The following is a 14,381-nucleotide window of genomic DNA, read 5'->3' as shown; positions in this document are numbered from 1 at the left end:
ATTTCTCATATGTATTGTTACACATAGATAAAAGAAAACATTTTTGCATATCTTTAGATGCTCGTCTACTGTCCTCTGAATATTTCCCCTTCATTCTATTTTGTCCATTCCAGCTACCCACTGGTGACAGCCATCTCTCAACAGGACCATCACCAATTAAGCCCCTGGCAACAAAACCGTATCATGACATAGCATCCTTCATTTGTAGGCATTTTGAAAGGAGAAATAAATGCTGCCAGGGAGCTCAACCACTGCTAAAATTGGTGGCAATGGTTTTGTGTGTGTGTCTTAAGGGGGAAGGAGAGAAACATAAGCCAGCTCCTTGGGAATGGAGACACATCCCCACCACACATTATAACAGGCTTCCTCAAACTCGGCCCTCCAGATGTTTTGAAACTACAATTCCCACCATCCCTGACCACTGGTCCTGCTAGCTAGGGATCATGGGAGTTGTAGGCCAAAAACATCTGGAAGGCCAAATTTGAGGAAGTCTGCATTATAAGAATATGCCACCATTGCTAAAGATTGTAACAATCTTTAGGAGCCACTCTTCCCACCAACAAAAACCTGGGGGTGGGGGAACCCTCTGGCTGAATACTTTGGCCTTATACTATTCTGTACTACAACATTTTATGGCAGATCCCACTTTATTATTGCATGCACAGTGAAGATTCATGCAGTTTATCCCTGATAAATGTCAGTTTGCATAGAAGGTGTAACTTTCAGAAAGACTTAAGCTTCAGCAGCTCCCAACTTAGAAATTAAGTTCTGGAAAAAGATAAGGAAATGATGAGTCTTTCATGCTTGGATTTCTTTTAGAGCTTCTCTGCAATGTCTGGCACAGCAGAGGCAGTTTTAGGGTGGTGCAACCACAGCAGTGGCACTGCAGGGGGCGCCACAACAATGCTGCAGAATGGAGCGTGAGAGGCAGGGGCTGCCGAATTTTAGCATCACACACGGCACCATGAGAATTTGAGGACCTGAAGTCCACTACTGGGCCCATCTACATGCTGGTCTAGGCTCTTCAGGGAGGAAGGGTGGGGTATAAACTCAATACATTTATATGGGTAACTGTAAAGCTATCATTAAAAAGTATGTTTTTAGAGAAGCTGCTCATCTCACATTGAAGGGTAGTTTATTTTCCTTTGTAAATAAATAAAAAATATAAGCAGAGGTAACATTAAAGTGCCCCCATTTGTGTCAAATTGCCTTGTACACAGATATTTTGGTTTTGAGTATTAAATTAATTGAACAAGGAGATAAAAAAGGTTGTCGAATGACACATTTCTGCAACAAACATTGTGCTGTATACATTTCTTTCTCAAACTACTGCAGCTCTTCCTCACTCCTGTTTATTATTCATCTTAATCTATTTGGAATGCCTTGACTAAAATCACTCCTTTTTTCCCTTTCTCACAAATGCATACCCCCATACTTTAATTCCATATAGTAATTTCCTTCCACCTTCTATATCAATTCTGAGTCTTCACCACAATTTTCTTCCTTCTTAATTCCACTCTGTATAAATCCATTTGTTTTTGTCCCGACCTGCTTTCTCTGCCCCCCCCCCCCGGCTTTTTCTGTCATTCCTTCTCTGCATGTAAGATTCATAGTGTATGAAACACTGCAAAACCCTACCAAACTTGTTTGTTCAAAGTGGGACAGTAACGGTGTAAGTGCACAAGACATGCGCCAATGAAAATGTTGTTAAAATCAAAGCAATTGTTAATACTGTTTCAGAAAACACGGGGGGGGGGGAGCTAGGGGACTCCTGTTCTGTTTATTTAAAGTATACCCTGATTTCAGGTGTCAAGATATTCTTATTCAGGAATATTCAGAATGACCATGCTTCTTTTTTTCTCCCTGCAGCACCACTAACAGAAAAACCACCAAAGCTTTTATATCCTTCAGAGAGTAAACTGACAGTTCAGGAGACACAGCTGGGTAAGTTGCATTCAGGAAGTGCTGATGTCTGCTGTGTCTTAATGTTTGATGAAGGCATTAACAATTAAAATTAAAACTAGAGATGACATTGCACTGTGCTTTTGTGCAGATATGTTTGAGGTTAGGGTATAATAATGACACATTTGCATTGATTCTATTATAACTAATCTTCGTTAAAAAGCAAGGTGTCATTTTCTTTCCGTAGTTTGCAGTTATTCTGTTTACAACTAATAGTTAAGGGAAGTTAACTAAAAGTAGAGGAGAAGTCAAACTGAAGAGTTCAGTTGATGTTTTGGGGCTATAACTGCCAATGGTCAGTGTTGATAAGATTTATAGTCTGAAATATTTGGGAAGGCTATGAGTATTACAAGTACAGAAGCCAATTTTCCTGATGATTCTGAGTGCTACATGGTTTGTTGACTTTGAACCAAATGTACTGAATTTTTGTTTTACCCATACATGGACTTTTAAGCTATATTAAGTCATACTTTCATACCTCCAAAAGAGCATTTACTTTGTTCATTTTGTCAGATTATAACTGAATTTCAGTGGCTTATAATTCACTGTGAAATTCCCTGCGTTATGTTTGTGATTCTTTGGTAACTACAGAATAGAGTGTTGTCACCACTGCTATCTAATTTTTAATGCTATCTTCCCTGCCATGGCAGATCTAGGCTATGTTAGTGGCATTTAATGAATGTTGTTTTTGGGTCTTTGTCATATGTTCACTTGGAAACTACAGGTTATTACTTGTCTTAAGACTAATTCTCAACCTTTTTCATAGTAAAGGCCTTACATGGTGGACTTTAGCACCATTTTAAAGCATATATTTTTACATATAGAGCCATTTGTGAAAGCACCCTCTGCTTAAAAACCTGAAAAGTTACAGTAACTTCCTCAGAAAAAACACTACCCTTATGATATTACCATCTCAATATTGTCAGAATAGGGCTTCAATATACATTAGATTGTTTGAAGAAAATAGTATTTGTTGGTAGTCAGTTGCACTTTCTATAATATTATGTCTTTTTAAAAGAACAAGCAATGATTTATTCTAGCCTTGTATGTGATCATATCAATGGAATTTATGTGTCTGCTTAAACATTTTCTGACTTTGCAGAGTACAAGTTTGGCTTCTAAATATTACCATTTATGTTTTGTTGTATTTCTATGATGACTCTTGTGTTTAACTGCATACCATCTGTCTTACTTAATTATGATCAAGGAATGTGAAATATTAGACATCTTCTTAGGCATCTTTGAAGCATTGCTAGATTGGCAAATTATAATTAATCTGGTACTAATTTCTGACTCAAAACAGTTAATTGGCATACTGCAAGTTCCTGTTTGGCTTCTGAGTTCTGCAGTTCTAGGTGTGTTAAAGATAAATTATTACGGTCATATTCTCATATGTGTGGACAGCGCCAGAAGTTCTGAACCTGACCTGAGAAGCAGTATTCTATTTACGATGGGAAGGCACATTTTTATAAACTTACCACAGAACATAAGAAAGCATTGGGTTTGCAATGGCTAGTCCTATGAGAGATAGAAATATGTCTAACCTTTTGCTCAGAAAGCATTTGTTGAAGTAGTAGTTCACTGTGGGTCTGATCAAATGCATACTGCAAATATTAAAATTTCAGATAAAAGGAAAATTCTGGAAATTCTGTTTCCAATGAAGCACATACATCATGTAGAAAAGCAACATGGTAAATAATACATTAATTAAGGCCAGTTTGAAAATAAATCTATCAAAATGTGTAAACAGAATGTATAAACCATATGTACTAACTCTCTTGAACAGGTTTCAATCAAGTTCTGACAGGAAAGCTAATGGAGGTCAAGAATAAAATAATATAAACTCGTCTCCGCTTTTACTAAGTGGTTCCTTTGAATTAATCAATATCTGTGTTTAAATAATGCATTTAGGATTTGAGTTGCAGAGGGGCTTTTAATAATACACATGGTTATTTTCTACTCAAGAGGATCAACCTCTCAATATTTGGTTTGTTTGTTTTTACTGCTACAAGGAATAGGTGAATGCTTAAGACACCAGGCTGTCTGTGAAAATATATGAGAAAATTGTAAGAGAAAATTGTGGAGTAGGGTTTCATAGCAATCTGTCTTGTATCTTTCTTCAACCGCTTCCCTCACTGAGGCAGAATTATAAAGCAGTTAGTTGTGGCAGGCCAAACAAAACTCCCCAATGGCCATGCAGTTTATAGAAACAACAAAATAAGTTTCCCCTGGCAGGAGTTTTGCTCCACTTCACTAGACAAGACAGCACAAAGATGTCATCATCTTTTAGGAAATAGTCTTAGTTTTGCTTCCAAAGGAGGTGCCTAAAAACCTTTTCTGAAACCAAAGAAGACAGAGAAGATTAGATTCACTTTCCCACAAATATTAACAGACAACCTAAAGCACAGCCTGCATTCTTTCACATCTCAGCCTAAATGAAAAAAGAGTTGGAGTTGTGCTCTTTGTCACTTTTCTTTTCTTTTCTAGCTGCTTAGAACCTCCTGCTTAAAGCTGGAGCATAGGTAACAATATTTTCAAAACACCCCACTAGTCCAAGGATTGTGTTAGATAAAGGCTGGAAAACCTGTGGACCCTCCAGATTTTGCTGGGCTAAACAAAAGCAAGGATTTTCAACAATCTTCATGGTGGAAACGCAACATCTAATTATTTGGGGCATGGGCATTCAGTGGGGTTTACCATCAGTACACAAGGTACCTGTGGGTTTATGATTTTTCCCTTTCTCTTAAATGAAAACATTTGCTTTAAGCAACAAAGCTGCAATGAACTGAGTTCTGCTCCATACACGATAGGACGGATGACACTACATCATGAAACATGAGTAAACTTATCTTCAGATAAAAGGGGAGGGGGACTTGAAACCCTTTACTGCCTCGTGCAGTAATAGAAAGGTCCCCAGGGTATTCCAACTACAATGGCAGCAATCTTCATCAATCTACCAGGATGCCATTCTGGTAAGCCTAGTGAAATAGCTGAAAGGTAGCTCAGCTGCACCAGAGTGTAGACAAAGGGAGAGTTAAACAGAGAAGAGTGTCCAAACTAAGCAGGATGAGGAGGAGCAAAGGAACCTGACTGAGAGAAGAAGTGCCCAATAGGAAAAAGCCCCGCACAGAACCAATGTGTGGTTCCTTCTTTACAGAAGGAATTTGAACAAGGAGAAAGTTGGTGGACACGTGCAGACCACCTTGGCTAGTGGGAAAGAGGCATCCACTATAATTTCCTATAATGGGAGAAGGAGCAGGAGGATTTATTGGCAGACAGAATACCATAGTCTCAGCTCAGCTATAGGTGCATATGTTTAGGAAGTCCTTTGGGCAGAATCTTTCTTTACTCAAGCTATGCACACATTCCACCACCACCCCTCAAAGAATTCTGGGCAATGTAGTTCACAGCCACACTTAACAAACTACGGTGCTCAGAATTCTTTGGAGGGGAAAATGTGTGCTTTGAATGTGGGTTTAAAGCACTATGTATTTGCAGCCCCAGTATCAGTGATGTGAATCATACTCACTTCAAAGTAAGAACCGCAACTATGAGTCAGAACTCGGAATTTATTTATTTTAACTATAGAAACGGTTTAACTCGGCAATCTTTCTACAGATAATTAAGGTTCTGCAAATAATTACAATTCATTATAAATCTATTGCTTACATTTATAAGTTCATATGGCATCTCAGCTTTTTGTATGAGCTTTAAATCATGTTAATAAGTTTGTTCCTTCAACAAATTATCATTACATCATTAATTGGAAAATTACAGTTGATTAGTAAATTAGCAACTGAAGACCTTTGAGGAAGATTAATAAATTCTAAGAAGATAAGTAGAAATAAATACTCTTAACAATGTAGGGATATTCAGTTCACCAAGTTGGACTCAGTAAACCTTTTTTCCCCTACTTTTGATATTTGCAGTACAATTTTAACATAGAAGCACCATGAAAATGGGTCGTTTTAAAAGCAATTGCCATTTCACTTTTAGCAGAGGAGCTGAAGGGTAGATTGTAAATAAAAGCAGACTCAGCACTAAACACACTACTTTAAATTAGATACAAATCTTTCATTCTCGAGTGGTGTGAAGGAAAACGAGTCTTAGAAAAAAGGATGGATTCTCTCTGTTCAGCAACTGCTGTGTATGAAATCTATGCTGACCTTGATTCAGTCACCTATGGGAAGTCTCACAGCTTAGTTTACTTGGACAGCAAATTGAAAGGGTACCATCTAACCTTGAGATTTCAGGATCATAGAATCACAGAATCGAAAAATTGTAAGAGTTGGAAGGAACCCCGGGGGTCACCTAGTCCAACCCCCTGCAATGCAGCAGTCTCAGCTGGATCATACATGACAGGTGACCATCCAACCTCTGCTTGAAAACCTCCAAGGAAGGAGAGTCCACCACCTCTTTCGGAAGTCTGTTCCATTGTTGAACAGCTCTTGCCATCAAAAACTTATTCCTGATGTTATGTTCCTATATTCAGTTTTGATCTAAGTTTATGTAATAAAAAAAGAAATACTTTCAAATCAGGCTCTTTCTTTCTTTCTTTCTTTCTTTCTTTCTTTCTTTCTGATTTTGCTAGCCTGGTGACTTTACAATCCTTCATTTCCTTTCTTTACTTTTCAACTGAAACACTACTTTGCCTGCAATAAACTCTTGCCAAGTGTGCCAGTGTCTGCACGCTACCAGATGCACCCATTTTTGCAAGAAGTTTCCTCTTCACACATAGCCACAAATATCTCCTTTCCCCAAGTCCAAATGTAGCTAGAGATGAAATATTTGTCAAACATTGATTAAAGTGCATCGTATAAATCACAGCTTCCTAGGAGAGCACTGATTTCCTTATGCAAGAAGCTCATGATTTATGGTTTGTATCCTTTAATATTGGGAAATAATGTTAGTAGCTGGCCCTTGTCATGAATATAAATCACAGGCCTAGTTCACATGGTCAACTTTGTCTCCTAGTGATGTCCTCTGAGTGTCCCCAGGAACACATTGCACTGAGAATGTATTATCTGAATCAAGATCTGTTGGGATGCAGCAGCTGCCCTTCTGCTTTATTTTCTGCTATTATTGCAGTTACAAAAGCTGTGGCTGCAACTACAAAGTGACCGATTAATATAATGAAATGTATTCCAGTGTCATATGGCAAGTATTTTGAACTAGCTTGTGTTCCTTTGGGGTGCTGCATAGCAGCTAGTTGTTCTGAATCCCTGAAGTTTTCATGAAGTTATCCCTGATTGGAAGTTCTGATAAAATTACAGAACAAGTGGAATAACTAAATCTGATCACTTCCTGATCAGGAGACTTCCTATACAGTGTCAGCAGTTCCTCTGGCACAATGTTGGTTGTATGACCTACAAAGGGAGCTGATTAAGTTTTATTGTATTGATATTGGTCCCTTTGGTGCCTTTTTTAAATAAAAAAAACTTGGCAATGAAATCTTTAGCTCTAATTAAGTATGAGAAACAATGACCCTTCTAAAGCTGTAACACTTAGAATGATATTTGCACTTGTAAAATGTTTGAAATTTTGTCTGCAAACCACTTCTCATTAAGTGTACGAAGATCTTTGTCAGAGGTCTTAGAGAAGCCGCAGCCATCCAGCGTTTTTCTTTCCTTATTGTTACTATTTTTTAAAAGTGTTAATTGGCCTGTCTAAGGTGCAAAAAAAAGAGAGTTGACTCTGGAGTATTATCTCTCAAATGAAAGATTTGCGGCTGTTGTATGAAACTGTGATTCAGATATATTCCGCTCTGTGTACTCCTGTAACAATCCAGCAGTTACAACAAGAAATAAAAGCTATGCATGCCCCTTAGGAATCAACTAAACTGACCATTATGGAATGGAGGTAGTGGACTAAAGGAAGGAGAAATTGTTTGGGATGACTGCTGACAAATGCATGTTCACACAAATGTGTGAAAGTCATGAGATATAATAAGATTTCCAAACTCCTGTAGCTGTTGTCTATCTTGGACAGCTATTAGCAGGAATTCTAGTGAGACGTGACCCTTGGTGAAACTATGATGCAATTAGTAGCATTTGATCATTAGTTGAGTGAATTTCTTTGCCAAGAAACAGCTCTATTCATCCTCAATTAATTACAAAGACCTAACCTCAAAAACAAAACTTGGCAGCCGTAAGGAAATCCCCATATCTGGTGAATTATAGAGTAGCTCTGGTAAGGAAACCATTAACGCAATAAATGTAACCACAACGTGCTTTGCATATTGTAGTGCCTCTTGCCTTGCCCATTCTTAATAGAAAACTATTCTCCTTCTTAAAAAAAAAAAATCATTATATACAGCTCTTAAGTGGTAAATCATTGTGTTGAAAGTCAACACTTTCTCAGTAAATTTGGCTTTGTGGCTTTGGCTATGTTCTGTAAGCCAAATAGTAAAATAGTCCATGGCATAATACCATCTGGTTAGGCAACAGTGAAATACCATATTACTATCCTCGACTTTCCTCGATTCAGAATCACTTGGGAGTTTTTAGTGGACATTTGCCTCACAATCGTACAGCTGCATTCAGGTTAGAAATTGCACAAGGATGATAATAAAACAGTATGTATCATATATGCTGAATATAGTGTGTAAGGCAACCTCTGCCACCCCTCCAGATGTTTTGAACTACAACCCGTTATTCCCAAGCAGCATGAGATATACCAGCATGGCAAAGTTGTGCATGGCTCCAGTATGACTGATCTTTGTACTCCATGTGCTCTGCAAAGCTGCATCCATTCCCTATCCATCTATGATTGTTGGACAAGTGCAATCTAGCTATCCAGTTTGTACCCGCTTTTTCTCCCTTCAGGTAGCACAGAGCACATGCTTCGCTTTTGGAAACTAAATATCTGGCATCTCCAGCTAAAGTATCTCAATAAGACACACCTGCACTCAATATTTTGCAGTGGCTGTCCATCAGAATAGAAAGAGGGACTATTGCTCTGACACTGTATAAAATAGAGCCTTGTACATATGGACATTTTCCTAAGTGCTCTGCATCACCTAACTAGAAATTCTGGCAGCTTTCAGAATTCAGAGATCTCAGTAGCTAACGGCACAAAAATATATACTTCTACTCAGAAGTAATCCTCATTGAATTCAATGGGACTCAGTCCCAGGAAAGTAGAGAAAGGATTGCACTTTAAAACTATTTTATTGCTTGTTTTTGATATCACTAGTACCGAGGGCTTTCTGCCAAGTTTCTAATAATTCTGTTGTTTGGTGCGTGTTTAGAATTAAACAATTGCACTATGTGCATTCTACTGAGGAACATCACATATCAGTTTTTGAAAAAATATAAAGACAATCTTGTTTGATTAATGTTATTCTAAAGAAGAATGTTAATGGATTCTTGTACAGCAAAGCTAATCTAAGTGAATTAGTAAATATAAACGCAAGTCCTAACTCCAGAGAAAAGCAATAGCCAACAGCTGTTTTGTATTTTGATAGGAGGGCTTTCATTTGACCTTATTCCAACTTTGGCATTTCTATATCCTTTCATCTTAACTATCCATTGTCAGATTTAAGCATATTACTGTCATGTAAGATTTGTTAGTATGGCATCTCAAGACTAAAGCATACTATCAAGCATGATGAATATTTTCTTCATGTAAGTCAGCAATATCTACTGCAGAATTGTCATTTGTACTAAGTCCTGATGTATGGCAGTGATCACAAAAAAATATGGTAGCCTTCCAGATAGATCCATATAAATTAGTAGCCAACTGCTCACACCTTTTGTTAGTAATGGGGAAAAACAAAGCGTTACCTACCTGACTACCCAAGGGGGGGTGTAGATTTTTACTTGCCACAGGCAATCAGGCTAGTGTCTGTTTAAATGCCTGTCCACCAGACGTCTATGCTTCCCAGCTTTCAAGTTATATTGGATTTCCCACACACAGAGAGAGTATACAGCCAGGGGCTTCAAGTGGTACAGAGTAAAACCAGTGAGTTTATTCAGAAGATTTGCATTGATGTTTTAAGCCATTTCTTCCTATATACTGTTATGAGTTTGTGAGGCGCCAGCTACCGCTCAATTCCTGTGTCTAATAAAAGTTAGAATTAATCAATGCTTGGAGAGTTAAACTGAAAATTGGTTTAAATAGTCTGACTCTGCTTTCCCTATCCAGGAATCTACCTGGGAGAAGAACCATCAAAGGGAACAAAGCTAATAATGGCAGGGGTGGACTAGATGACACTTGAGGTCCCTCTACAATTCTGAGATTGTATTATTCTGGATCCTTGCAGGATCAGATCAAGTGTCCTTCTAGTCTAGCATTCCACTTCCAAATGACTATCCAGCTGCTCCCATGAAACCCACAAGCATGGTAGGCATCTCCTCCAGGATATTGTATGTGCTTTAGAAGTTTTATATAATTCAAAAAATCAGGCAACAAATACCCTAAATAAACAAGAAAACCTTTACTTTTGGGCTTTTAAAATGGATAAGTAATAGCACTTAGCTTCCCTCTCAGGTCATACTGTTGTGTTACCTTGTCAGTGCACACTGTCATTTTGGTAATTTTCTCAGATCACAATAAAAAACAAATCTTTTGCAGACTTGCATCAGTTCATAGCAAATTTAATAACCCCAATTCAAATCAACTTCATTTTCAGTCACTGGCCTAAGGCTACGTCTGCAGAATGTCAACCTTTATTACAACTATGGGTGCAGATGTGTATCTGACCAAAGAGACTTTTAGAGCTCCCACTCTAGGATTTTGACTAAAGTAAAGCCTGAGCCGAATTTAGCGGTTCATGCTCAAGTAAAAACATCCAAGGGAAGTCGAGGAAGTTTCACTGAGATGAAATAAATTTCTCAGGGGGCTTTTATACATCCCTTGCTGCTCTACATTACAATGACTAAGCTTTACTCGCCCTGACTTTCTGTGTGGACATGTTAGCTTCCCAATAAAGTATAACTGCAATAGACTCAATGTTGGTTAAGACTTTGTATTATGAAGAGCAATATTTTTAAATTAACTTTGGGTGCAAGATAATTTTCTCATCTGATCTTTGGTTTCCCGACTACCTAAAGCAATACTGTTAAATCGCAAAGTGAAATCTTCATGCTAATCCTCACTGCTCCATAGCTTTATGAGCATAAAACCCTGACATTCTCAGGTGCTCTTTTTATTATGAATAGGTTGATTGAGCAGAGCAGAGTGTTGAGGAAACTGTTAGTGTGATATAAGGCTTTTGGTCACTGGTGTGTTTTCAGGGTAGACTGGAAATGATCAGTCGTGTGTGGGTTCAATCCCCACATTGGGCAAAATATTCCTGTATTGTAGGGGGTTGGAACCCTCATGATTCCTTCCGTGATTCTGTGATCCAGTGTTCACATGTATGTTAGCTGTGTGAAAAAGAGCAATTCTCCTAGAAGATTGTAAATTAGAGGTTCCAGACTTCCACTACATGGAGAAGAATAGCTTTGGGGAAAAGAAAAGAAAAAGAAAACATCAAGATTAGTTTTCCATCTTTGAATAATATTGTAAACTCGCAAACAGAGACATAGGATTTCTTGTATAGAATTTAAAACCTTACCATATCTTCCAGGATAGTTTTGAATTATTGATGATAAAATGCTTCCCACACTTTCTAGCACATCAGCAGTATGCAGACCAACTGGGCTCTTACATATTTTAATTACTAGAGAAGTGCACAGAAAGTCATTGTATAAAGGCACTATTTCAAAGGGTTTTGTAGTCAGTGTGGTTGTTACATGTCTCTGTCAAGGTTGTAGTGACATGAAAGCTAAATATTTAACTATCTACTTCTTTTCCATTAATCACTGTGTTGCCAAGAAAAGGGTCTTACAGAGATAAATGACTTAAAATCAGAGATGTGGGGTGCAGATACACAATGGACAAAATCAGCTATTTCAGGGCAGCATGGATCCAGTTAACAGAGAATGTCCTCAATGGCATCTAGGAAAAAGGGTTCAATAAAAATATTCATAGCCACTACTCTAGTCCGCAAATGCCTATGCCATAATAAATTTGATGGCCTTTAAGGTCCTACAAATTGCTGTGCTGTTTCAAAATATTGTCCCATACAGCTATTTCGGTATGTTATATAGAGAATTATCATTATCATTTTGTGCTGTAATTTGTTCAGCTTCACAATTTATAGCCTGGAAATGGAACAGGCATGTTAAAGGCCAAATGCCTATACTGTAGTGGAAAGTTTTTGCCTGGTACTATCAACCACCCCACCCCCGCTTTTAATGTAAGATAAAGCAACTAACATCGACAATAATAATAATAGTAGTAGTTTGGAGTCAAGACCTAGATAATTTATAATTTTGCATAGGAACAAACAAAACCAATACCCACCCCCAGTTTAAAAGGCTATTACAGTGGTACCTCTGGTTACGTACTTAATTTGTTCCAGAGGTCCGTTCTTAACCTGAAACTGTTCTTAACCTGAAGCACCACTTTAGCTAATGCCCCCCCACTGCTGCTGCGCTCCACCGCGCATTTCTGTTCTCATCCTGAAGCAAAGTTCTTAACCCAAGGTACTATTTCTGGGTTAGCGGAGTCTGTAACCTGAAGCGTATGTAACCTGAAGCATATGTAACCCGAGGTACCACTATACTTGTTTAACTAGCCAAAGCCCTGAGAGAGAAGAGGAATGTTTTTGCTTCTCTTCCTGAGAAGAGCATTCCACAGACGGGGAGCCACTGCAGAAAAGGCCTGTTTTCATGTTGCCGCCCTCCAGACCTCTTGTGGAGGCGACTCTTGAAAATGGGCCTCAGATTATGATCACAGACCAATTAATATGGGAAGAGACGGTCCTTGAGGTACTGTGGTCCCGAGCTGTTTAAGGTCAAAATCAGCACTTTGAATTGTGCCCAAATACTAATTGGCAGCCTGTGAAGTTCGGCCAGGATTGGTGAGCCGTGGTGAGCAACTTGGCTGCTGAATTCTGCACCAGCTGAAGTTTCTGAACTATCTTCCCCACATATAATGCATTGCAGTAATCTAAGGTGTTACTTTTGTGCTACTATGTCAAATGTTTCTCTGTTTACCATGGCAATTCTTTGGGAGCAGGTGTTGGAAAACATGACCCATCTGCATACAGTGGTACCTCAGGTTAAGTATTCAATTCGTTCCAGAGGTCTGTTCTTAACCTGAAACTGTTCTTAACCTGAAGCACCACTTTAGCTAATGCCCCCCCCACTGCTGCTGCGCTCCGCCGCGCATTTCTGTTCTCATCCTGAAGCAAAGTTCTTAACCCGAGGTACTATTTCTGGGTTAGCGGAGTCTGTAACCTGAAGCGTATGTAACCTGAAGCATATGTAACCTGAGGTACCACTGTACACTAATTAAATTCTAGTAGGAGGGGCTAGGTTAGTTGTTTTTTTTTAAGGTCATGAAATTAAAACAGAGAGTGAAGTGAGGCAGTTTTACATTACCTAAAAATCTTTAAACACAAACAGTGAACCACCCAGTCACTCAAGAATGCAACACATCTCCCTTTAATCTTGTATACTAATAAATAATGTTAGAAGTGGTGTATAAATAAACCATTAACCTTAATTTCAGTGACGTTTCCAGAGGAAGGAAGGTAATTAGTTTGTCAGGATAAAGGAAGAAAGGCTGTGTGTCAAAGCTGAGGGAAGTGGAGGTGAGAACCAAAACTTGTATTATAGTGATCATTGGCTGCTTCATGTCGTCCTATTCACAAGCATAGATTACAAACCTCTTAACAGAGGAAAAAAATAAGTGCAGAAGCTAGGGCATAGCAGAGGCCAGTCTTCTTTTCTAGCTGTGCATCTAACTCCCTTCTGCAATGCCCCAGTTGCAGCTCTTCAAATTGCTCAAGTGACGCCTTACAATTCACAACCAAACAGGCTAAGTCCCAGGGAGCTGGCTGAATATATTGCTTTTGATTAGCACTGCAGAATCATGCCTTTTTAGCTCAAGAAAGTTCCTGTAAGGTGTCTCTCCTGGGAAACTCCTTTTAGAAATCTCTGCATTTTTCGCAGCCAGAGGGGGGAAATCCAAGGCTTCTTTGTTCGCCGTTCATCGTCAGCCATGATTTCTAGTCGAATGCAAGGGAGAGAATAAGTGACATAGTAATTTTTTATCATAGTTTCTGTCAAAGGAAGTTTTTAAAGGTGAATGTTTTTAAAGGTATATGTTGGGAACTTGTAATATTTTATTAAAACAGTATTTTAGGGTAGCAAATAACAACAGTTAACACCAAAGTTCGTAATTACCTGGTTAAGAGTATGAATAGGTGCAGTTTGCAATGCTTCACTGTATTATACGTATATCCTAATTTGCCCCAAAGTCTTTCTCTTTCAAGCTAGCTAGGCTGCTTTATTGTTTCATGCACAGAAGTTATTTAATGTGGACCCCTTACCTTCGATGAAATTCTTTTTTATTGCTTTGAAGTG

General features: G+C 38.5%; 1 protein-coding gene across 5 annotated transcripts in view; it reads left to right on the top strand.

Annotated features, from left to right (window-relative positions):
- Window positions 1-14,381, top strand: part of IL1RAPL1 (interleukin 1 receptor accessory protein like 1) — a 653,479-nt gene that overhangs the window by 492,026 nt on the left and 147,072 nt on the right. For all 5 annotated transcript variants that reach the window (XM_082219956.1, XM_082219953.1, XM_082219952.1 and 2 more), the window contains one exon: window positions 1,870-1,944. In XM_082219956.1, the coding sequence (XP_082076082.1) occupies window positions 1,870-1,944 (75 nt within the window). The remainder of the gene's footprint in view (window positions 1-1,869; window positions 1,945-14,381) is intronic.

The sequence above is a fragment of the Podarcis vaucheri genome, assembly GCF_965113315.1.
Source record: "Podarcis vaucheri genome assembly, chromosome: 4".
Lineage (NCBI taxonomy): Eukaryota > Metazoa > Chordata > Lepidosauria > Squamata > Lacertidae > Podarcis > Podarcis vaucheri.
Note: the sequence above shows the minus strand (reverse complement) of the source record. Positions and strands in the feature narration are given on the sequence as shown.